Source organism: Periplaneta americana, chromosome 1 (assembly GCF_040183065.1).
Source record: "Periplaneta americana isolate PAMFEO1 chromosome 1, P.americana_PAMFEO1_priV1, whole genome shotgun sequence".
NCBI lineage: Eukaryota > Metazoa > Arthropoda > Insecta > Blattodea > Blattidae > Periplaneta > Periplaneta americana.
In genome coordinates, this window is record NC_091117.1 from 207114197 (window position 1) to 207141417 (window position 27221).

The 27221-nt window shown below is 35.4% G+C and overlaps 1 protein-coding gene across 13 annotated transcripts in view; it reads right to left on the reverse strand.

Annotated features, from left to right (window-relative positions):
* Positions 1-27221, reverse strand: part of LOC138706671 (modifier of mdg4-like) — a 243974-nt gene that overhangs the window by 115709 nt on the left and 101044 nt on the right. The window contains exon 6 of one of the 13 annotated variants that reach the window (XM_069836286.1): positions 12009-15085. The exons of 11 other annotated variants lie outside the window; for them this stretch is intronic. In XM_069836286.1, the coding sequence (XP_069692387.1) occupies positions 14856-15085 (230 nt within the window). In that variant the 3' untranslated portion in view covers positions 12009-14855. Of the gene's footprint in view, positions 1-12008; positions 15086-18694; positions 26400-27221 lie in introns of those variants that run through there. One more of the 13 variants, XM_069836280.1, reaches the window with a different exon arrangement.

Genomic DNA, 27221 nt, shown 5'->3' on the forward strand with positions numbered 1-27221 from the left:
ATATAATTGTCTAAAAGATGAACATATTTATTGACTTTCTTCTTCACGGCTAATTCAGCAGCAGATGCTGCGCGTCTGGAGGTATTCGGTAAGTGAGATGGAGCTAGAGTGTCAACGCAAGTGGAGTCCCAAATTAAAGATTTTCCTCTAGACCATGGAATTAGGGTGAGACCATCAAGTCGTTTACCATCCGCGCGACTAATACCTGGTGGTTCCAAGAGACGGGATGCCACAAGACGTCAGAGATCTTTTAATGATATCATTGAGTGATGTATGTCTCGGAATGCGACCCTTGCTCCTTGCACAGCTGAGTGCATGATGGCCGTAAATATCAGCAGTTCCTCCACAAATACATACAAATAGTTTTTATGTCGCTGTTGGATTGTTGAACCAAATATCGGATAAATGCAGCACATAAAAGAATACAATAATAGTTAGTTGCTACTGCTCGATTACCTGCAGTTCTGCATTTGCAATTCTGCGTCTGAGTAATGACGAACCAGGCTGTTGCAATAAAAATAATTAACTTTTGTTCATTACATATTCAGTTTTGTTGATGAAGATGCAATAATAATGTTGCACAAATTTCCTTCATTCATGGTTTCAGTTTATTAAAAATCAGCAATAGTATGTTGATAGACATGTGGAGGAAAGAGATGGATAAACTACTGTTATTGCAAGTTATCTTGAACCTTACATCCCCTAAGTCTGTCTTTCGAACTGCTCGGTACGGCATGTACTCATCAACGTAACGGAATGGCTAGTATGCCCCTGCCTCGGGTAACATGATTTTTTTCAGAAAACGTTGCTTCTTTCACTTCACGGCTCTCTACTGTCATCTCACGACATTCTGGTTTTGAGAGGAGAACATGGTTTCGTAGCAGGTTTTAATTAACCTATAATGAGTAAGTATTTAAATATAATCGTGTGTACACTCCTCCTCTCTCATCCGGGCTGGGGACCGGCAATGGCGGAGTTACTACAGCTACTTCTGTACATTATCTAGGCCTACATGACTTACACCTATGGCTGATATGCACATATTCTTATAACAATATTTTACAGGCTTATTATTTGAATTTACATTAATTTATAATTATACACAATCTATATCCCTATCATTACTGCTATCATCGTCATCGTCTTCATTGCTTTATAAAAAATTAATTATTATTTCGTCAATGGCATCATCAATTCCGAATTATCTTCTTAAACATAGGTACTACTTTCTGAACAAGATAGAATTCTTCGATTGTATCCCGAATGACATGTTGATCGAAGTCGTCCACTTTAACTTTACACAAGTCCTAATTCTGGAATGAAATAGTATGTTTTGCAGAACTATAACAAAATAATAACTTACAACAGTAATTCATTATGTCGCTCACAGTACATACACTATTGTACATAACTATTATAGAAATAATTTCTAAATATTACACACTTATTCTTTCCCAGAGTAGTGTGAGGTTCATTCGGTTGTAATTCAATATTATTCTTAATTCTCTTCACAGAACTAATACTTTTGTCATAGTATTTAGCCTCTCTCTCATATTACTTATCAAGAGGTCCCAGCAAACATTTGTTTAATTTTTCCTCCTCACAACATTTAATTATATTTGCGATAATTTCTCTTGCTCCACTGTGGATAACAGCGTTACTCTTTTCCGCGGTGATGTGATTTCACCATAATTATTACCCTGTGGTTGCTGCTCCATGTTAATACTACTGGTACGCAGTGAAGGAAATAGTTCTATGTTTTTTGACAAGAGATTATGATGCAGAGCATGCGCAAACAACTCAGTTGGCTCCACCCACATTACGCGCTTCCTTCCCTCTGCTCCTCTGTCCCCGCTCAGAAAGTTCAAGATAACTTGCAATAACAGTATAAAGGGTAACCAGAGCAGGAAAGGGAGGAGGCAAATGAAGTACACACGAATGCAGAAGAGGGAGCGAGGAGTTTGTGCAGAAGTAAACAAGAATTGAAGAGAAATGGAGACGAGGTTGTGATAGTTCTTACAAATGGAAGCAGACAGATACTAGAAAAGAAGAATAATCAGAAATAATATACTAATCTTAGAAAATGGTGTTTAGAAAGACAGAAGTGATGTGTTTTAGACTGGTGCAGAGTAAAAATGTTAATGAAAGGGTACAATTAGTGAGGTGTGGGTTTTCTAGAGAAGTAAAGTATGAATAATCTAAAGATAGGTAGCTTTAGCAGATTAGAAGTGTGAATTAATGCAGGTTAGAGTGATAAACTCAGGATAAACATTTTAAGAATGGTTCAAGAACTAGTATAATAATAACTTTAGTAAGGGAACGAACAGTGTAGAAAATTTAAGTAATATAATAATGTGGTTACAAGTGAATAAAATGTAATAAGTGAGCTGATAGAAGGGTAAATCACAAAATGCAGTAAATATTAAGTATTAAATACTATTAATTAAGAAGCACATATAAAGATATAAGAGGAAATTAAGAGATACAATGATAAATGAAAGTTGTGATGGTACAGAATGCAGAAATGTCAAGGGCCATCATTATTTGTAGTAAGATTAATGACAATAAATAACATATTGTATCATATATCATGTCGTATCATTTTCGTGGAAATTTAAAAACCTATTTTTGTAGTATCACATACTTTATGTAACAAAAAGTAACAATAACATCATAAAAATCATTTCAAGAATTAGAAAATCTTTAAATCAATATCATATTACAAACAATTGAATATGTGCCGGATTTAAATAAAATTACGAATTATTTTGTATGCTGTCAGGGAAAAACCTATAAGCTTTTTTATCCAAAATCTTTCTTATTTTATCGAAAATTCAGTTTTTCAAATGTTGTAATGTAATTAATTTTATTTTCAGATGTTATAATGTAATTAATTTTGGTGCAAATGTTCACATATAGTGTCACATATAATTATGAAAGCAAAACATAAGAAAGAAAACGGTAACTAATGTTCATATGAGAAGCACAATACTTTATTATAAAACATAATAAAAGTAACTATTACTTTCATTAAAATATGTATATTAACAAACAACAATATAAATAAATATAATTGACATACAATAGAGATACCAATGCTATACCAGTACCAATCTTATTATCAAGCAGGAATGTTGACTTCAAGTTTAACTACTAATGTTTTTTGTCCTCACAACTTTATTTTACTTTGAAAATCAAAATTCATTCAGATATTACAGACATACTAAAATAGTACTATAGACCTATATACTTTTCTGTAACTCTACTCTTCATCTCACTTTTAATTTTCTCCTCATGCACAGTGTACAGAGTCATAATTTTAAAGAGTCATTACAATTAGCAACAATTTTGTTCTGGTATAATTGAGGGGAAAAAAAATTACCTAGTAGTACTGATAAATAATAGTACATTATGCAACGAGCCTATAATGATAGTAATTAAGAAGCGAGTATGGATAATTTTCATACGAGCTTCTTAATTACCATTATAGGCGAGTTTCATACGACTTTTTATGCTCGATCTTATTTCTAACTTGAAATTATTCAGATGTATACATTTTATTTGTATCTGACAAGATCGGAAGTGACCTTGTTCTAGGTCGTGAATTGTGAGATGTGCGCAGACGCTAAAGTATTGATTTTTTCCGAGGAACAATAATGTCATTGACCTTGTGTAATCCCGTTAAACTTGGCATAACCTTGATTATTGAATTCGACATTGAAAAACGAGATGACAAATTGAATTTATTTGAATATTATTTACAATTAACGCTAATTATTATAGTAACAGAACATAACCTTCTGCGACAGTATTGGATTTCCAGCCTCCGTGACTTTTCGCTAATTCTCTTTCGATTGCATATCCGAGAATAATCGATACTTGCGGTTTTATAACGGTACAAAGCTGACTTGTCATTGGCTGAACACCTGTAAGCTGAGTTGTCATTGGCTGAAAACACCTGTACTTTAATGAGTAGGTGTACTTTAATGACATGCATTAAAGGACTGCTACCAGGTGTATAATTACTACATTTCGGCATGGCCCAGCATAAATTCTTTTATGCTCGACCATGCCGAAATATAGTAATTATGCACCTGGTAGCAGCCCTTTAATGGACCTCATTAAAGTACACCTATTCATTAAAGTTCAGGTGTTCCACCAATCAGAAAACACCATTGTAGCAATATGAAAGCGCAAGTATCGATTATTCTCGGATATGCAATCGAAAGACAACTAGCGAAACGTCACGGAGGCTGGAAATCCAATACTGTCGCAGAAGGTTATGTTCTGTTACTATAATAATTAGAGTTAATTGTAAATAATATTCAAATAAATTCAATTTGTCATCTCGTTTTTCAATGTCTATCAAGATTAATGTTTATTTTACTCTCTAGTTTATATCAAGGTCAATGACATTTGTTTCTCGGAAAAAATCAATACTTTCGCGTCTGCGCACATCTCACAATTTACGAGATATTGCACAAGGTCACTTCCGCTCCCCAGTCAGATAAGAATAACATGAATACTTATGATTAATTTCAAGTTATAAATATGGTCGAGCATAAAAAGTCGTATGAAACTTGCCTATAATGGTAATTAAGACGCTCGTATGAAAATTATGAAACTCGCTTGCGCTTGTTTCATAAACATACTCCCGTCTTAATTACTACTATTATAGGCTTGTTGCATAATGTACTATTTCCATTCTTACTATTTATATCCACATTATCATTTCCCTTTTGTTCATAATACTTTATAAAACAATTTTCATCCATTACAATTATTCTAGAATAAAATAAATTTATTTATACTTTAAGAATCTCTGGCATTAAGTTACAATATTAAATTGCATACTTTCTACATGTATTAAAATAACAAACACAGACCTTTTCTTCATAACTTCAATATTTACGTTATCCATATATACAGTCAGTCTCTTAAAGGATAAGAGCAAAAACTGTGACAAAATCCACACTATTCCCATCAACAATATCACACTCTCTTCAATATGTTTATAAATGATCTACCAGTAGCAGTAAATAGAAACACTGACTCACAATAGCTTTCATATGTTTGTCGAAGATGTAGTCATTTACACAACAATTAACAACAGAAAGATAACTAAAGAAAGAATCGAATAAAAAATCAACCCTTCTCTACAAAACCAAGTGGGCTGACAACAACAAGCAGATAAACACAGTTTATTGCAAATATCAAAGATATATAAGTTTTAAGTCATGTATTTGATAGCAGTAAATGCGTTCCTTCAGTAACTCATCAATATTGCTCCTGCTGTTGTAAAATTGTCATGATAAGAGATATCAAGGGAAGTGCTGAGTACATTACATGTTTCACCATATCAGCAAAGAAAACCTCTATATAGTTCCTAGAGCTGTGGTAATCAAGAAAGTTGAAGTACAATGATTTCAATGCAATCCATGCTTTCTTCTCAGTCTTACTTGGTGTACCTTCAGACATCAATTTGTATTTATGGCTCATCATAGTGTGGTAACACTGCTAGAAACTTCTCATTGCTTTGGGATTCGATCTCGTGACCGGCAGAAGGAGGGTGAGGTCGGCGGTGGCTGGGCGCAGCAAATGAAGTTGCACACGCATCTACTTCCTAGGGCATGTGCTGTGTGGTGCGAGGAAAAGGGGGGAAGCTGGGCTTAACTATAAAAAGCGATCAGCCTTCGAAGAAAGCCAGTTCTAGTTGTTGCTAGTTTTTGGACAGCAAGCCAGTCAGTCTTATGTAGCAGTGAAGCCAGCTTCGAGACCGGAGTTCGACTTGAGTGTGTCCGCAGCTGTGTGAGCGTCCTGGCCAGTGGACTGTCGCCGGAAGTCCTGAGTTCGAGTGCAGTGGATGTCTCTGAAGGTCTTGGGTTCGAGATACTGTGAACTTGAGTGACTGAGCTAGAAGAACTAGCCAAGGCAAACGAACTGTGAACTGAGAACTGACAGTTTTGTGTTGTAAATAGTGCTTTGTGAACATTAGTTGAGATTAGGAGTAAATTGTTGTTCGCAATAATCCAAATGAATTGTCGTTGTCGTCTGTGGAGTGCAAGAACGAATACTGTGTTGCTGTGTGGAGTGGAAATCCCATTGTTGACGGGAATGTTTAACAATTTCATGTTGAAGTTTGCCGATAAGCTATTAATGTTTGACTATAATTATATGTGTACAAAACCGCCTTTGCTTATCATAAAATAACGTTTTCGATACTTGTGTATCATCTTCAGATGTGAAATGTTAGATTAATATGATGAAAACCTTGCCTATTAGATGGAACTTAATGTGGTAAATTTCGGGTCATATTAGTGTGATTGCTTGGACTTAACTTAGGTTGATCTATGATATACATGCTATGTTAGGTTAAATCACTGCGAGTCATATGATATGATCTAAAATATAAAATAAAACTGTTTAAGAATTGTAACCACTATTAGCGTAGTTATTGAAATGTGAACACTTTGTATAAACACTTTAAAAGTTTAAATCACTTTGAACATGTGTTGGCTGTGTTTGCCGATTTAAATCACTGCAAGTCATGTGATATGATCTAAAATATTTAAAAATAAAACTGTTTAAGAATTGTAACCACTATTAGCGTAGTCATTAAAATGTGAACACTTTGTAAAATCACTTTGAAAGATTATAATTACGTTGAACATATGTTGGCTGTATTTGCCGATTTAAAGTTCGTTGAATAGGGCAGTTTCTGTTGATCTTGATGTTTGACGTTAAACTAAAGTGCAGTGTCGTTTTGTCACTAACATGTTTATATTTTGTTAAAATGCGTGTTGTTAAGACGTTTCATCCAATTGTAGTTGATGAAATTGATGTAAATCATGGATATATTACTGATACAATATGGAGGTTGTCGGGTCCATAAATTCAGTACAGCCTGGCGTGTGGTTTGACATGTGTTGGTCTGCTCGTGCTTGATGCTGGGCTAGCTAGGAGTGTTTAAATTAAATTGTAGAAAGTGATTATTGTTGTAACAATAAAATTACATTATTGTTTTGTATTAAAGTTACAATAGGTTCTATCTTTCAATTTTGCCTTGCTTTTAAGTCCTGTTAACTTATAAAATACATCTTCAGGTAGAAAAAGATTACAATAGATCAGGTGTAGAGATTAATTTCCCTGAAAACCCGAGCATTGTACGATTAATAAAACATTCGCAATCCAAGTTAAAAAATAGCTGGAGTTAGAGCAGTGATGGCACACAGTTCAGCTCCGCTAAGATTGTTTGCTGCATCGGTGGTCAGTGTGGCATTCCTAGTGTTGCAACATATTGTGACAGCTGCAACGGGGTTTGAACACGCGTCCGACAGGGCGCGCGGCAGACGAAACGCTGGTACGGGGAGCATCTGCATGCTGAAGGGCAGAAGGGGTGTATTACGTCAACGCGACGAGGGGAGGGTGCGCGAGCAACTGCTGCGTGCGGAGTGAAGGGGGGACGGACCCTTCCCGACTCTTCCAGAAGTCCGTCGAAGTGGAGATATCCAGATAATTCGAGAGAGCTATCTCTGCACACCCGTAGAAATTTCTCGCAACTATGATTTTGCTATAAAAGAAGAAACGCGAGTGAACTTGAGCAGTTTTCAGTTTATTCAGCCATTCAGTGAATAAGCCAGAGCAAGCAAGCCAGTACCGGAGTTCGACTCGAATGTGCGTCCGCAACTGTGTCAGCATCCGAAGGCCTGAGTTCGAGTGCAGTGGACCGCAGTTGGAGGGACCTGAGTTCGAGTACAGTGGACTGTCTCTGAAGGTCTGTGGTTCGAGATACTGTGAACTCGAGTGACTGAGCTAGAAGAACTGTGAACTGAGAACTGACAGTTCTGATTTTGTAAATAGTGCTTTGTAAATATTAGTTAAGATTAACAGTTCATTGTTGTTCGTAATAGTCCAAGTAAATTGTCGTTGTCGTTTGTGGAGTGCAATAACGAACGCTGTGTTGCTGTGCGGAGAGCAAATCCCATTGTTGACGAGAGCGTTTAAGGTGAATTGTAGAAAGGAATTATTGTTCAGATAATAAAGTTACATTGTTGTCTAGTTTAAAAAGTTACAATATCTTCCAGTTATTTCCACGAGTTTTGGCCGGAATTATGCTCCTATTATTGAATATAGAAAGAAAACAGCGAGCATACAGACTGTCAAGAAACCACAAATAGCAAAAGACAAATGGCTTGTACCAAGTGTCTCGAGTATTAAATAAATATTTTATAGTGATATACATATCGGAAGCTTTTATCAGACAAAGTTATTATTACCTTCAAAGTTCCTTGAAGCTCGAGAAAGAGCAAGTCTTCACAGCTTCCAGCGACTCAGGACGGTCCACTGGAGTGATACATCATGCAACATCTTTGGCCATGTAGGGATCTTCCTCCAGTTCAATGTTTAATCCATTCACGTAATCTAATGGCTTGTTCACTAAGTTTTCAGAACAAACAACGGAATTCTTGGTAGGTTTGAAATTACGCCGATTTAGTCGATTTAATCATGCTTTGAATCTATCCAGTGATCTTTCGCAATTAGCAAATCCATTAACACTTATTCTGAAGTCTATGTTTGTAGTTTTTTGAGAAGTAGACCAATATACACAGCTACATATAAAATAATATAACCCAAGTAGCATCGCGGTGAAAAACTCAACTGACATCCATCACTCGCGGTTTTAGATAAAGTCTAACAATATTTTTCTGTTCTTATTTCATTATTGTTATAGATGTAGAGCTGAGCTGTTACTCCAACAATGCCTTCTTCCATACCTCTATTTTCATTGTTGCAATTATTTTACCCGAGATTTAACTACAAGCCTGTTGGTGATAGAATGAATAAAAATGTATTTATTGCGTGTACATAATTAAAAACATAGATATAATAATGTAAAACTTCTTGTGTGTGTAATATATATTTTAATACAAATGTAAACTAAGAAAAGAAAAAATGAAGTTTGTTAGGTAAAATATAACATGGACATTGACAACAATAGGCATAACTGATTCTGGGTTGCATTGCAATCGGCAGTAGGTGAATCTCAGGCGACCTTGGGAGGGATGACGTCACCACGTCAATCAGTGTAGCAGTCATTGAAGTATACCGAGAAAACTAAGCATGCTAGAAATATGCGGTTTTCACGGTTTTTTATTTTTAAACAAAATTTTATTATGAGTACCCCTTTTATTTGTAAGTTAATAGGGCTTTTAACCTAAGAAACTATTAATATTTCACCTTCCCTAGCAGAGATTCCATCACATGCATGTATGCACACACGATTAATATTTGCTGTAATAAATTCACTATGCATGCATCATAGAACTCCTTCATGTAAGCAATGTGTAGGCCTACTATAGCAACACAAGGATGGATGTTGTCATGATGAAGGAGCCCTGCTTTTAAACTAAACCTTGAAGAGTCAATAAAAATGCCCCAGTCCTTTTAAGATGTGTACTGATAGGGGAGACCTGGGCAAAGAGAATAATGCATATTTCTTAGAAACACCAACAGGTAGCACTTTCTGCTATGTTGGAGAAGAATTCCAACCAGATTTTGCTACTGGAACTGACTTATCGTCATTCTAGGTAGTGAGAGAAGAAGTCAGCGTGTGTTTGAAGAAAATTGACTGTTTTCTTAAAATATTCAAGGTACGAGAAACAAATGTACAACACACAATACTGCAGAAACTTTTTGTTATGTCATAGTAATATATAGGCAATACGATTACTTCTAAAATGCCGTACTTACGAAGAAGGTTACTGACGTTTATGTTTGTATAACCTTAAATGAAAAGTGAAATGGCGTCTGCGGGCAAAGAGAATAGGGCAAAGTGGATAACTTATCCGCTTTGCCCTGCCACCTTTATTTGACTATATAAGTGTTAGCTGTATTTTTGTATGTATTTGTCTATTGTAATAAAGCATGTTAGATCATTTTACATAGCGGAGGCATTAAGTCACACTAATTAAATTAGAAATCAGTAACACTGATCTTAATTTTTACTTAAAAAGGTCGTAATATGTTTTCAGATGGTTTAATTTTTCAAGAGGAAGACGGAACAAGCCAAATGGTCTGAAGAAGCCATGAAGAAAGCACTTGAAGAAATAAAATCTTCCAATCATTGGTTCTGCTATCTGGCCATACAACCATAATGTGTTTGTTGATGAAGATTTTGCTCCAGATCAACTTACAGATCGCCCACTTGAGACAGAAATCAGCGAAATGACAGCTGGCTCAGATTTAACAAATTCTGCGGTGCCAGCTTCTTCAGCAGCTGAAGAAACAGTTAATGCTCACTCAGAATCAACCACCTCTGTGATGTCGTTATCTTCAGAGATTGAAGGAATATTCAATACATCAATTACACTCAGATTTTCAGTTCCGGTTACACCAAAACCCTCAACATCGTCAGCAAGAGAATCCAAGTCAGTTCTTTTGATTTAGACCAGTGCCAGAAGTGGATGCTCGAAAGATACGAGTTCAACGAAGGAAATGTCAGCGCTCTGAAGTTCTTACATCTATACTGATTAAAAGTAACTTATGGGTAGGAGCAAAAGCAGAAGAAATCCAAGTCTTTAGTGCTAGTGAAACGTCGACTTGTTCAAATTTGTATTTTGTACTAATCTAACGTGCTGTAATGGGCTGTAAGTAACATATCCTATTGTCTAATATAACTCATTAACATCGTATTTATGTGTTGATTTAATTTTATTATCAGTGAATAAAAATTAAATAGAAATGTGAAAATGTTGTAGGGATATTCATTTTGCCCGGGTTAATTATTCGCTTTGCCTGTGTACCCTGGCAAAGCGAATAATTAACTATATTTTCTTTCTCAAATCATATCACTGTCCATAGTGTGAGAAACGAATTGCTGTTTTTTATATATGTGGACAACATGTGTCACAAACAATGTCATGAAGATTTGTTTGTTTGTTCTTAGCTTATCCACTTTGCCCGGGTTTCCCCTACAACTGAAATAGTACAAATGTGATTATATGGAACAAAAATGCCCAAAACAAAATCAACTATAAGTACTTTTCCTTTAATAACTATTTCACGAACTTTGAAAGATCAAATTGAACTGAATGTAATACAAAAGTAAAAACATATTATTGGCAGAAATTAAATACTCCCAGTACAGTAAAACGTATTTTATAGGTTTCACACTTTTTCGTTTTTTCTGTGGTCCCAGCAAAGTTCCTATACATCCAGATTAATTTATTTCAGATAAGCCTACATGTTTCTCGTTTATTCTTTTTTTTACACTTATACAAGATATGAGGCGGCCGGGTAGCTCAGTTGGTAGAGCAGCTGGCTACGGACTGGAAGGTCCGGGGTTCGATCCCAGGTGGTAACAGGATTTTTTCTCGTTGCCAAACTTTCAGAACGGCCCCGAAGTTCACTCAGCCTCCTATAAAATTGAGTACCGGGTCCTTCCCGGGGGTAAAAGGCGGTCAGAGCGTGGTGCCGACCACACCACCTCATTCTAGTGCCGAGGTCATGGAAAGCATGGGGCTCTACCTCCATGCCCCCCCAAGTGCCTTCATGGCATGTTACGGGGATACCTTTACCTTTTATACAAGATATGAAACTCATCTAAATCAATTTTGCTTGAAATGTCAAAACAAGAAAATACATCAGATCTGCGTGTTCATTATTAAGATGTGACCCACTTCGAAATTTGTGGAAATTCGAATATACCCATGCTTGTCCCATCTCTAAGCAACTAATTTTTCCTACAAATAATTTTACATTCCTCAAGAAAATGTGTTATAAATTTTAATACTGTATTACAGACCCAAAGATGGCTTAACTATGCATTTCTAAATTCCTCTTATGAAAATTTTACCAAATTAACTTAACTTATTCTTCCTGTATAGTCTTCATATGCTAATCCATTTGTTATTAAATGACATTTCAGTCATGAGTTTTATTCACTTATGTGTTTTTAACCTTCAGATCTCATAAAAAGGTATAAATAAAGTTTAACTGTACATTATGTATTTTAAAAGACTTATATATTTTCTGCAATGTTTTCATTTCATAAAAATACAGTTATTTGTTTTTAGATGAGATATGTGAATGCTATTAACATATGTTTTATTTTAACTATGTATTTTTATTTGATATGCAATTGTACTTTCTTACAAAAACAATTCCACCATCAAGCCTACTCTTAATATTCAGTATGTATATAAAAAGGCGTTGAATCATAGATATTTTAAGGTCATTTTTTTATATATGACGCATTTTAGTGTGTGAGTTTTTTTTTATGAACATTCACCTCGTACTTACACAAATATTTCAATATCACATATTATGCTTTGATCATAACAAATTGGCTTAGGATTAAGTATATTTTTTTTATTTCATACTGAAAGACATGTTATAAACTTTAATATCATTTTTTAATCACAAAATACACCATGAATAGCTAGCGTTGACTTTAAAGTGGAGAAGAGAATTCAAATCATGTTCTGTTAATGGAATTTAAGTTGGAAAGAGATAATGTTGAGTCAGTTTTCACGTGATAACTTCATTTTTTTAGATCATTGTATTAGTTACCCATTAATTCCTCAGGGAGCTTGTAATCTCTAGAGGATGTGTCCCCAGGTGGTGATTAGTGGAATGTCCTAACCAGTCAATGATTGGCAGGTGGGTGGGAAAGTAAATATCACTTACAGAAAAAGCTCATTAGCTGTGATGGAAGCTATTGTTCTAGGAGAAGGTAACCTCAATAATCACATTCCTGGTCCTCCAGATTGGGGGTTGATACCAGTTCATCAGAAAAATGTCTACTGCTAGAAGGCCTAAAGTTTTTAAGTGGGATGGAATCAATCAATGTTGTCTTAGGCAAATGAAAAGGACTATTCTCTTTGGTATGTAAAAATCTATAGATTTGTTAAATGGAGTCGTTTGGAATAAACAAATGAAGGGGGTGAGAATGGGATAGTCCAAAGCCATACTTTCACCAAAAACGGTTTTTTGTGAGAGTTCATTCCTTACACATATGGGGAAGCTACTAGTACTCGTAAAATATTTATAAAATTTACTCAACAAATAACAGAAATACACTCTGAAGAAATTATGATATCGCACCTAATAGCATTAAACAAAAATAAAATGATGATATATACACAAATCAACAATATGCAGTACATTGACATATGATGCTGAGACCTGGAACTTGCCAGGAAGATGTTAAACATTGTAAACCTGTTTTATATATGAATGGGTTATTTATGAAAGGGCCTAAGTCGCTAATTTTGTGAAAATGAGATTTTAACGGAATACTGCTCTTTGGGTGTAGATACATCGATTTAGATGTGAAGAGCATAACAAGAATCACACCTTGTTACGGTTTTGTCTGGCCCTGACTGATTTAAATATGTTTGGGAAAATCATGCATAAGTTCCCTATAAGGGGACATTCATTTCTCCCATGTGATCGGGTTTTCGGTCACATAAAGAAAGTCTTGAAGAAGCATGGTCGCTATTATACACCAAAACAAATATGTGAATTGATATCATCAGCATACCCTGGAAAATTCATATTTCATACGATGCAACCTCAATACTGTTTTCAACTTAACGACTTGTGGCCCAAATACTACAGAGAAATTATAACACCTTAGAAACTAGTGGTCCTGATACACCTAGGAACAAAAGACAGTGTTTTACGGTCAGTAAATTCATGGAGTTTAGTATGATCATAAAAGAAAAGGTACAATCATTGCTTCACCGTTTATTGGCAGATTTCAACAGACATTTTTTCTTCGCTCACGAGGCTCTACAATAATGTTGTCCATCCAGAATGCGTATCCAAATGGAAAGGTGGAGATCAAGGAAGAGATGATAGAAGACATAAAGAAAACAATGAGGTACATAAATGACGAAAACAAAGAATGGTATGAAGAAATAATTGTCTGGAACCGGTCTTAAGTCTGGACACATTTCCATTGCAGTACAGCTGCGCGGAATTAAATGGACGCCTTGAGCAAATAAAATAAGTTCAATGTGCACAAAAATAGTATATATGTGTGCTTTCCCTTGAAAAAATAAAGTATTATTAAAAAAATTGGTCATTAAGTATTTGTTTATGAAAGGCCCTATGTTTTCAGATGTCAATTTTTTATTCTAAAAAAAAATATAACCAGCAAAAAGTTAATACCTGGCTGGTGAAATTCGTTTCAAAGTAGAATTTATGATAAAATTTTTATTTCAGCCTTACTTTCAAAATTTCAGACTATAAACAGTTTTTCTTAAATTTCCAACAATTTAGTATTCATGACTTAGGCCCTTTCATAAATAACCCATTCATATAATAGTAACAATTCTGATACTATGTACACAATGTGAAAACAGCAAAATGATATACAGTTTTAGCATGTTATTCCTAGACGAGAATGCATGGGTCACATCCCTACCATAGAAAAAGGAGGAGGAAAACACAACAAAGAAAACTGACAGAAATATTTTTCATATAAATATGTAATATATTCACTAAAGGCACTTCTTTAAATAAGAAATTGGAGACTTTCAGAGTCTACTCTGAAGTGTTTCTAATGTACACACATGAAAACCAATTTTACCAGATTTTGGATCTTTATTCTTGATCTACGTCTGAGTATTGGTTTAAGCACATTTGGTCTCAACACAACTTGCAATCAAATAGAAATATGCGCACAAAATTTGAATGTTTTCGTTTAATTGCTCATTGCTTGGTAAGTAATTCTCTACTTTTCTTTCAATTGATATCTCACTAAAGAAGAATTAATTGCTGCAAAATCACAAATGAAGTGATGTTGTACCATATCTGTCCAATTATATGCATTCAGCCACTCTGTTCCTTTACTTAAAGAAAGGGGGAACTGCTGCATTAGAATGATGATTAGAAATGTGTTTGCGCATGCTCTCAGCATTCTTTGACCACTGTGCACAAAACACACACTGAAATGGTCCACGATCCTCTCCATGCAGATTACGTGCATGCACTTTCATGTCATGATTTCTTGAGAATGTCTTGTAACATACGGGACATGGAAATGATCCAATCTTTCTCTTCATAGACAGCCGACGTCCTGGAACAACACCATCATCATCATAGTCACTTCTTATGTCCTAACTACAACTTTAAAACTCCAAGTGCAATTGATCAAAATATTATTTACTTAACAGCATACATATAGCAAACTTATGTGCACAATTTACTATTACTGAAAATACACAGAATAGAATGTTGTGGTAACAAAATACAAATAACCATGAAAAAGCTTCACTACATAACAATCAGTAAGTAATACAGTAAAATTGCTCGTATCCGGCACTCAAATAACCGGTGATACCAAAACAACAGCACTTTTGGCTAAGCCAAAAAAAAAAAAAAAAAAAAAATAGTCATTCATGCGAAAGGGAAGAGTCGGATGAAGATGTGAGTGGTTTTCGTGGTTCGCACATGCCGCATATTGTGTTTACTCTCTATATTGTTCATGCGTGAAGAAAACAGACAAAAAGCCCATTATGTCCCTGGAGTATATCGGGTAGCATCAGTAAACTGTCACTCGGACCTTGCAAAAAATGCGCAAAGACGATATCTTCAAATTTACCACTTGAACTCGCCTGTTTCGAAGGGGTGTTGGATGAATATAAAAGGAAAGTGTGAAATTCTCTGTTCCTACAGTGCGCAAAAATTTCATTCGAGTGATCGATAGTATCATGGCTATTACTGCTAAGCACCGCTGTTGCTCAATGGATTCTGCAAAACGCAACCGAAATGTTCTTATATTCAAATCATCGAGTGCTACATCATCATCTTCATAGTTCGACACTGGCTATGCTCTTAACGTCACATGACTCACACGACCGTCATTTATAATTGTCATGTTATAATGTTACAAAAACTTTTAGTATCTTTTACGCTATTATGTATTACTATGTTACAATAATTATGAACTGATGAATGTACATTATCGTATTCAGTACTAAAAATAAACATTGTACGTATTTAAAAACTTTATTTTTAAACATCCATGTGAAAATTACCAAATTTCAACATGGAAAAAAATGTTTGTGTAGTACAGTGTGTCTTTACATAACCTATAAACGTATTTTCTAATTGTCCAGCAAAATCAGTTATCCGCCACTGGCTTTGTCCCACAGTTGCCGGATACGAGGAATTCTACTGTACTTGAAATCTACATGACTGCAATATACATAACTGCTGTATTGCTGGTGGTGTTAAAGAAAATGACGAAATTTATGGGCACCGAGAATGCAACTGGAATTTTATCACATTATAAAAATCAGCAAGACTCCTAAAACAACGTGTTCTGTGTTGTCAGGTGAACTGGCTTCTACAGGCAACTCATTTTGGAAACTTCCATCAATGGCATTCCTCCTCAGGGGACACTGCCTTACAGTAAAACTGTTCACGAGGGCGAGGAGGTTTGATTGCTCCAATGAGGCTGAGGGCTATGCCGGCCATAGCTTGCTAATGGTAGGGATTCCCATACCAGACAAGTCTCAGCTGAGATGCCAGACGAAGTGTGTCCTACAACTTCCCGTCTGACCTATTCCCAATCCTGTGCCCAAGCCAAAGTGAAAGGTATCTTGCTGAGGGCTGAATGACAATGAGATACTTAAATATTCAGTGTCGCGAACCAAATGATTCCCTTGGGGTACCAAGCCGAACTTTATTGTACTTAGGCCTTCTGCTTCTATGGGGGATCCGGGGTTAGTGACTTTAGTTTCTCCATTCTCGTGGGAAAAATATCTACCCAGGAAATAAAACAACCAGAGTGCTTCCCAACGGGGGATTCTATACTGTTTTCGCTGTAAGAAAAATCCTAATGTAACATAAGCACGTTGCTGTCATACCCGTGATTGGCTCCCAGTCGAAACACTCACATGACGCAGGAAAATATAGTTCATATTTGGAAACCACAATCTTGTCTTATTTGAAAATAAAACATTGAATTCTAGTTGTTAAATATGATGAAACATTTAACTTTACTCATATGTAAAGCGCTATGTAAAAGAAAAGCTACTTTTATATTTTGTTATGTACTATGAACACGGATGAATACCAACAGTAATACCATGGTAGTCTGTTCTTGTAACAAGCTGGCGTCACTTGAGCTCGTAGTTGTTCACGTAAGCATATGGTACAGAAGTATGGCTTTTGCATCCTCAACTGTCCATTGTGAAGACATAAGACTTAAAAATAATTTAATTACAGTAATTATAAAATAAATGTTTCCTAAGCAAACGAATGCATAGTAGTGAGGTTAGACCTACTTCACGAGTAACGAGAAATGTTTAACATGAAACAGAATGTACAACAGTAGGCGGGAACATGTACTGAGAATCTATGGTGCCAAACAGAGACCAATGAAGCCTCACTTCAATCACGTGCTATTGTTTACATTAGGATTTTTCTTACAGCGAAAAGATTATAGAGAAGAGCATGGTGAGGAATCTGAAAATGGTTCAAGGCACATTGCAGGGGTTCAGTTAAGGGAACCTGAGAATCCAAGAGCTTCCTAATGGGAAACTCTGAGGAAGAATTAACATATGGTTCTGCCATGAGGACTCTAGCCGAAAAGGTGGGCACCCTGAAACTTAAAAGGAAGGGGCACTGGGAACTGAGAGGAAATAGAGGAGAGCAGCGAAGCTTGAGGCAGAGGGAGGTGCGAGGTGTCCCTTGGGAACTTGTCCTTACACTCTGCTGCAGCAAAGCATCCAAGATTTTCTGTGGAGCAGATCAGGCAACATTTACTTTAATGGGACCTGGTGCAGCAAAGCATCCAAGATTTTCTGTGGAGCAGATCAGGCAACATTTACTTTAATGGGACCTGGTGCAGCAAAGCATCCAAGATTTTCTGTGGAGCAGATCAGGCAACATTTACTTTAATGGGACCTGGTGCAGCAAACAGAAAGACTTGCACAGAGTAGATAATGCTTTTGCTATTTATTGTTTGCAGACTAATCTCCAACAAAGTATTGCCGCCTCCAGGGTTCTTACCCAGAGGTTGCTGACTGAAGGAAAACATATTGCCCTAATACAGGAACTATGGATCTGTGAGGGCCATACTATAGGTCTGAATATATCAAGCTTCTCCCTTTTTTAATGGTGGTGCAATAAAGAGGCTAAGAAAATGTATTCTTATTAAGGATATGAATATCTGGGCATACCACACTTCTATTCTCAGGATATTGCGGCTGTCCTGGTGAGATTTAAGGGAAGTAATACTGATAGACAACTTGTAGGTTCAGTATATATCCCTTACGATTCCGAGGACCTTCCTCCTACTAGGATATTTGAGGACCCGGGTTCAAATCCAGGTGCCAGAGAGAATTTTTCTCTGCTCCATTACTCTTTCATCATGTAATGACGCAGAATATCTGCATGGAAATATCATATGTACTTCGGTACATTAAAATAATATAAATGTAAACAAAGACATACACATATACTGGATATAATGAGGAAATTAAATGAATTCAATGAGTTTCAATTAAACGCATATGAACACTAAGACCATGGTGCTGTAAGTACACATAGCATAAATAAACTCAGACTGCTTTGTAGACGTCCAGAAATTAAGTGACAAGTTCAATGTTATACATAACACAACCGTAACTTTAAAAGCTTATTGCCTGAGGTGTAGTAGAAGTAAAACAATAAAAAATACTGTACTAACCAATACTACTTTATTGATAGAACTATTGACAAAAATTCTATAATGTGTATATATAAAAATATTACTGCTTACAATATAATTTACAATTTCACATAGGAAGGCACACTGAAGAAGGTCCACATTAATTTTATACAGTACATTGATAACAGCTTAGTTCTAGCATTAAACCAAGGCTATCTCTAGTAAAGGCTGCAGCGTGCGAAAATTGGCAACGTCAGAGCGATGTGCTACAGTCGGTCACTCGCGCCATTTATTGCAAGGAAGTTATCTGTGATGCTTGTCATTAGAATGTTAAATTAACAGTTCTAAGTATGAGATTATATTTGTGTCGTATGTGAAAATGCCTAGTTCCTGTGTGGTACCCGGGTGTAAAAGCAATTATGCCTCATCAATTAAAATGGAGGGCTATGTTCGATCATTTAAATTTCCTAAACAAATTGCACTTGGAGAAGAATGAATTCGTGCTATTCCACGTGCCAATTGGAAACCAAATGACAGATCCATTGTGTGCATAAAACATTTTCGTGATTCCAACTTAATTACCATTGAAAAATATGTAGATAAGGATGGAAAACAATGTGAATGTGTACTTGGAACTCCTATTTTAAGTAAAAGTGCAGTTCCAAAACTGTGCCCTGGCTTGCCTTCTTACCTCAGCATTAACGAGAGTGTGAAAAGAAAATCTCCAGAGGAAAGAAGAAAGGAATTGGAGAAGCAACTGAAGACTGCAGAAGAAGACGAGAAAAGACGAATTGAAGAGGAAAATAAAGTTACTTCCTATGAAAACTTTTTATTAAATGTGCGTTCGAAGGTTCTGTCTTATTCGCAAGACTGCCGTGTACATACAACTGATAGTATTTGTATCTTATATAAATTAGATTTTACAACTATTCCCAAGGTTAGTGGTAGTATTAGAATAAATAAGGATCTTACTACTGAGGTTCATGTCAACGGTGGAATAATGCCTAATGCAAGTGTACTTACTGACAACAAACTTATTTTTAGGAACTCAGTTCTGAGTGAATAGAAACAGTTACAGGTGGCGTTTAAATACTGTGACAATTTTCATGATGTCATTAATAATGATAAGAGTTTTTTAATTAACTTGATAGACAAGATATTTGAAAAGTTAGAACAGGTTAAAGATTTAATATGTGAATTATATTCATTGTATTTGTTTTGTTTAGGGATTTACCAACCCTTGAGTGCTAATAAAATGCATTGTAAATGATTATGCATGATTGATTTCATTGGGTTAAACATATTCTATAATTAGAACACAATCTGAAGAAAAGCAATATTCAGTATAATATTTCGTTATCATGAAATGTGATATTTAAATCGCTAAAGAGTTCAGCTTCATTCAGTCCATCGTGTTTAGATAAGACTCTCTCTAAGAACAGCACGTCGGCCGACCGCGAAGGCGGCATTGCCAAGTCTAAGGCCTCAGCCTTTACTAGAGATAGCCTTGATTAAATACATAGTGTGGTGAACTTTTATTCAATAGGATGGCAAAATGTAGCAAGGACAAAGAACACAGTTTACATACAGAATCAATTTTATAATAGTATGTTTGCCATCAGAAAAATATGAATGACTAAATATAGTACTACATGACAATAAAACCTGTCACTGTGGCAATCTACAGTAGAACCTAGTTTATCGGAACTAAAGGGAGCAGAATCATTTTGGATAACATGTTGTTTCCCACTTACAGAAAACCCATGGGCATTATTTTCGGTAGTGCACTAACAACTGCTCAGCACCTACAGCATCATAGAAGTCAATACACGCAGAATTAGTTGTCACCTCTCTTTCAGGTGTAACTGTTCTGCAATTCTTGAAGCAGGGGTAGGTGGAACAAAAGGTACGTAAACAAAGAATAACTTTCATTTGATGGGACTAATGTACACCCACTGACAGCTAATGAACAGAAAACAAGTGAATTGAGGGTCTAGACAGCAGATTTCTCTACTTACTGCATTCCATAAAGGGCATTCACAGTTATTTGTAGCTTTGCTGTTGGGTAAGGTGGTTTGACATGCATTGACAGACCTTTGGAACAGGACAAAGTTACATTTTAGACAGTATTTTTAAAGAAAAAGTGCGTGTTACGGTCCAAAAAATATAGTATATTTTTTTACTCAATTGTTTTGGTTAAGCGGGGTTTTATATACACCGTACTCTACTTTAAAAGCTTACATCACTAAGTGGCCATTTTTTTCTCCGAAACTCCTGTGGTTTTACCACAAGGTTAATTCAAATTATCTTTAAGGAGAGGCAGAGGTGAATATTTCAAAATCCACAAAATTTATCTGATTTGTTTGAAATTGATCATGGATACTAAGTAGCCTATGTTATTAGTAATGGACATACCAAGTTTCAACTTTCTAAGTACAATAGTTCTGTAAATATTAATAATTTTATAAAACTTTATATCATTTGATACAAAATGCTCCATGCACCATATTGTAAGAAATTTTCAATGTTTCTTTTTATTTAATGATAAGTATTAGTTTATTATGGGAATAATATAGTAATACAGTTATCTTGGTTTTAATTTCATACTTTTAAGGGCACAAAATCAAAAACTATAGTCCTGTCGCTCTAATTTCCGGCAGCCAATTGCGTTGCAGGTCGGCTACATTTAAACATGTGTGTCTTGTGATTCGCTGATGAAGAAGTTATTCATTACTTAAGGCTCGATAAATACTTAATATAATCGCCCGCCAGTTTGGCTCTTTCGTTGGTGTTCGCAGAAAGCACACGAAGACGCTATTTGCCGCTCAATTATTTGCTGATTTACAGTGAATTTGATTTATTATCATAGGAGCTACGATATGATAATGTTTAATGGTGTGGTAAATAGATTCCTCATATGGTAGCTCGACAACGAAAGAGCAAAAATGGCGAACGATACTACCTACCTAGACTTTATAGAGCTTTCACTTCCTAAGACGTAAGCAAAGAGGAGGAGTCACCCCGGGAATAACAGCGTCGCGACTATAACATCGGAATATCAAAATAAAGATAATAAAAATGGAAAAAACCAAATTTTCATTTTTTCTTCAATTTTGTTCGAAAATTTCACCTCTGCCTCCCCTTAAAGCAAGCAGTCATACCTTACAAGGAAAAAAATCCCCCTTTCTGAAAGTTTTCACATTACAGCCAGTCACATAAGGCCTGAATGAAGTAAAATGTATCAATGTCAAAAATAAACATCATCAAAATACTTCGAATTGTACAATTTTTTCATATTATAATTCAGACTTTAGTAACTCATTTCTTTAATTTAATAAGAGGCACTGAGGTCACTATGTATGGATTAGTGTGTTTTTAAAGTAAAGAATACTGTACATCACAGGGGAATTTTTTTTATATGTCTTCTATTTGGAAGTAATATAATAATCACAAAAAAAAAAAAACCGTGGATTTACAGATTACAGTGGAAATACACAGTGCATGATATCTTTTAAACATGTCTTAATTACTTTCTCTATAATATTTGTGTGTCTAGGATAGAATTTTGTGATCATGATTAAACTGCAGAAGTTTATGTACGGTACTAAAAAATCAGAGAGAATATACGTGCATGCATTTATGCACTTTAAGTTGCTGAAATACCGTATGCACGAAAAATAAATCATATACAATAAGAATTACTGCTTATCCAAAGTATCTCTTGAGTTACTGATTTACTGTGGCCAAATATAACATAATGTAATAATGGCAATGATATAATTTGCATTTAAGATATGCGAAAATAAGAGATCCCCATGAAATAAACAACTAACATATTTTCAAAAGCTGATACCAGGACACAAGATAGTTCTTGACTGAAAAAATCAGATTACATGTTAAATGGAGAAGAAAAACGATAAAGAACTATAGGCCTATCTTGTCAGCTTAATAATTCACTTGTTTTTCATACATTTGACAATAATATACCACTTCACCATCACTAGAGAAATATTTCTTCTCTTCCATTTTCATTTCAATTTTTTCTCCGCTGAAAACTATTAACATTTACTTTAACAAGTTTTAATACATGGTGAAACAGAAATCACACATTTATCCAAGCATATCAATCCTGTCATTGTTGACGATTATCAATCAGACATAGTACAACTACAGCACTCTTAAAGATCAATGAGAATATTCATGAGGCCTCTGATAAACAGAAACTGACCTTACTGACGCTAATTGACTTCAGTAAGGCTTCTGACACAGTTGATACAGACCTACTAATAAACAGGTCCACACCTGTGGAGTAACGGTCAGCGAGTCTGGCCGCAAAACCAGGTGGCCCGGGTTCGAATCCCGGTCGGGGCAAGTTACCTGGTTGAGGTTTTTTCTAACTAGCCTTTTCAAAACTCACTTGCAGTACCTCAGTTTAAATGACTGGATAATAGCTTGCTCAAGGGGCTGGAGGTGTGATGTATTTTGGGGAAGAAACACAAATTTCACGGATCACATTGCGATTTTGTTGTTTAATCTTGGAATTGAAATCGCACAGCTAATTCTCAAACAATGATGATATCATCCAAGCTTTATTGTTGGCAGTCCACTTCACCCTCAATAAGCCCATGTCAACATTTTTCAAACATCTTAGTTTCAACAATTTCCCTATCATTAAGAGTGGTTCTTTTTCTCCTGTAGCATTACAACAAATCAGCAAGGTTATTCTGTCTTTTGCCAACTTCCCCCTTTTGCACTCTTTTTTCTTAAAACTTAAAGTTTTCTTAGGGAGGGCCCTGAAAAAAAAAAACCTGTTTCGTCAACACTGTAAATGTCTCTGAGTTCATATTCCACAAGAATTGAAGGCAGTCTATTTTTTCCATTCTTCAATAACATTGGTTGCAATGTCACCTCCTTCACCAGACACAGAATGAAATGCAATGTTATGCCGTTTTCTAAAGCACTCTAACCACCCATTACTAGCAACAAAATTGCTTACATTGAGTTCTTTGGCAATTTCAAGAAATTTCTCTTGAATCATAGGCCCACTTACTGGCAATTTCTTTGCCCTCGCACACTTGAACCATTCGTAAACGAAATCATTCATATTACTAAACACAGATTCTCTCTTCCTTTTTGACCACCACGCATATTTTTCTCCCATTCTTTTAATATTTCATCTTTATTCTTAATTATACCGTTTATTTGTGTCCTTCCACATTTCGATATTTCTGCATTTTTCTCGTAGATGTTCCCTTCTCACTTTCTTCAATCATTGTTTGTCTCACCTCTAAACTTAACACCACTCTAGATTTATTGTTAGACATGATTTCTCTCTCAAACTAACTGCACAGTTCCTCTGAATCAACTGAATGAAAAGAATAAAAATTCGTAAAAGCTGGTCCAAATAGAGAAAGATGGAAAGAGGAGAAAAAAAAAATAAAAAAATTCGAATGGTTAACTACTGACGTAAAATATACTGTGACATTTTCGACAGAAAAAGTCCGTGTTTCAATCCTTTAAAAACGAGTAAGAATTTATAGCTGTGCAGGGTCGGAGTGGAAAGTGACAAAAGAGTCATAAAACAGTAATCAACTAACCCCAAGATATGGAGGGTGTACTGTTGTACACTTAGCTATTGTCCTCATGATATTGCTTCCTATCCTCTAACCATCGAAAAAAATAGGTCAGACAATATCCGTGAAAAGAGTTTTTGTTGGACAGTGACTGTTATAGTCAGGTTCCAATCCAAATAGACCCCGCCTGCTGGCTGGCGCATGAGGTGGCCGCTAAATAAAGAGAGAATTTGTATTGATCTTATGGAAAATCCAATTGGTTCCAGAGAAAATTGGCCTTTTGGCCAGGTGGCCATTTAAAAGAAGTGGCCGCAAAGGCAGGTTTCAAGGTTCAAAGAAAGTTTGCAGTGAAGGAATTGCCTATCCAGAATATCCTCAATTCAGGTAAGCTTAATTTTGTTGTGAGTGCATTCTCTTCATTTCCGATGCAGTCAAATGACAAATTAAGTGTGCAATAATCAAGTGGGAGTTAGTGTGAAAACTTTCAATGCATTATGCATGGGCTGTAACCCTTCTATACTATGCACGGTATCATATGTACCTCAAATGAGCGTGAATGAGGTTATGAACTAATGTTAACACCAACTTAATGTTTATAAAAAACTGTTAATACCTGTTATAAGAAGTAACAAATATGTTTAGATATCATTTTGTGCCATTAAGTCTCATAGCCATCTGATCAGCCTAGTGAAACAACTTACTGTTAATGTATTTTAAATGTATCATACAATTTTGTAAATAATATCAAATTTATCTGTCATATTAGAAATAAGAGTAACTGCTCTTTTAATATAGCTCATGCTGAAGCTCTTCATTCAATGAAAAACTGGTACAATTTCTGTATCTTCCTATAAGTGAAGAGAGGGGGAAGTTCACAACTTATACTAAATATAACTTGTTACAGATTATAAAATAGTACAAAGCCACAATTTAATATAGGCATTGTACTAGCGTCCATCACATAATTATTAGACTACATAGGTAGCCTATTACTTACGTAGAAAATGAATTTAAAATGATGTAGCCATATTTCTGCAACTAAGTCAAACACATCGCTGACATAATAGCTAATTTGTGGTAGATATGTTTCATAGATCCTGATCGAAAGCAATGTATTACCAACAACAAAACAATAGAAAACGACTGCTTATCCACGTCAGTTACATAATGGCTGAAATTTCTTATTACTACTATATTGTGATCTTCAATATCTCTGTTATTTGGCAGGGCTAAAATACACTGATTATAAACACTTAATTCTAAGATTAGCACCAATTTTAACACTATAAAATAGCACTTCTTTTATGTGAAAAATGATATTTACAACTGGAATTGCTTGTGGATTTCATTTTAATTTCAAATAACGATATTAATTTTATGAAGATAGCATATATTGCCTGTTGTAAAGTTCAGGCACACATATTGTAAAACAGACCTCCAACATAAATTGTGGACAAGCATCATATATTGCAGGCACTGAATTTCGATCTTACTTTTAGGTTTCTGAAAAAGTTACTGCATTATATCACATTCTTTTTTTAAATTTAGGATCTGTTTATAAGAACGAAACTGTAACACTATGCAAAATATTGCACATTTCTCTGACAAGCAACAAGTGTTTTTATATAGATATACCATCAATCAAACTACATAATTTCCAACAAACAGTTCATTTCTTCATAAGCTAAAACAATGAATTACTGTCTTATAAAGAGCTCTGGTATATTTTGAAATAACTTAAATAAATTTAGAGTTTACAGAAAATATAAATCTGTCATCTTCTATTATCACTTATAATGTCATGTCACAAAGTCACACAAAAATGTGTTTATGAATACGTTATATCTTTCAATGAATATCAAAGTTACAAAATTTATATTCCACAGAATACCACAATCCAGAATGCTGACAATACCAACATCAAATGAGACTGGACCGTGCTACATGGAATTTGGCAATATGTTTACGCAGACTATCAGCGTTTTTGTACATCTGGGAGCAAACGATGCAGGCAAAGGGCCCAGCATCCTCGCCATGTAAGTTCTTTTCGTGTGTTCTCAGGTGATCCCGTCTTGTGAAAAACTTCAAACAGATGTTACAGCGATAGCAATTTGGCTTCATATCCTTCAATTTCAATGATCGACGAGATGAACCATTATCTGTAATAAACAGAACAAACAAGACACAAATATCTCTTAAAAATTATTCTTCATAGTAAATGAAACATAATATATTAAATACAATTCACAACACACATCATAAAAAAAATAAAAACACACACACACCTGGACTGGAATGGACTGCAAGGAAGCACTCATATGCATTAAAATCCACAAGTCCACAAAAGGAAAAAGTAGACATTCACTTGACTTGGTGGCAGCTGCTGTGATCATTTATTTTATAAAAATCTTCACATCAAGAAACATCATTTAAACTATAAAGCGCAACAAAGGAGGTTGTTTCTCCTCTTCTCTCAATGTTCATACGAAATTAATTATTCGATAGCAGTTCATATTAAAATATTGATACAGTCTCAAGGAAAGTGACTTCCAAAGGTGCTTTGAAATGTGGCAGGGACGTCGGCAGACCTGTACTACATCAGGGGGAGAGTACTTTGAAGGAGACAAGCACTAGTTATCCTGTATCTTCATTGTTTTTATATTAAAACTGTCTTGAAACTTTTTGATCAGATCTCGTATTTCTATAAAGCCAGTAAAGTCAAAGGTTTATTTTATAACTACACTATAAATCAGTATATTATTATTATGGTTAGCACGTCTAGCCGCGAAACCAGGTGGCCCGGGTTCGATTCCCGGTCGGGGCAAGTTACCTGGTTGAGGATTTTTCTGGGATTTTCCCTCAACCCAATATGAGCAAATGCTGGGTAACTTTCGGTGTTGGACCCCGGATTCATTTCACCGGCATTATCACCTTCATCTCATTCAGACGCTAAATAACCTAGATGTTGATAAAGCATCGTA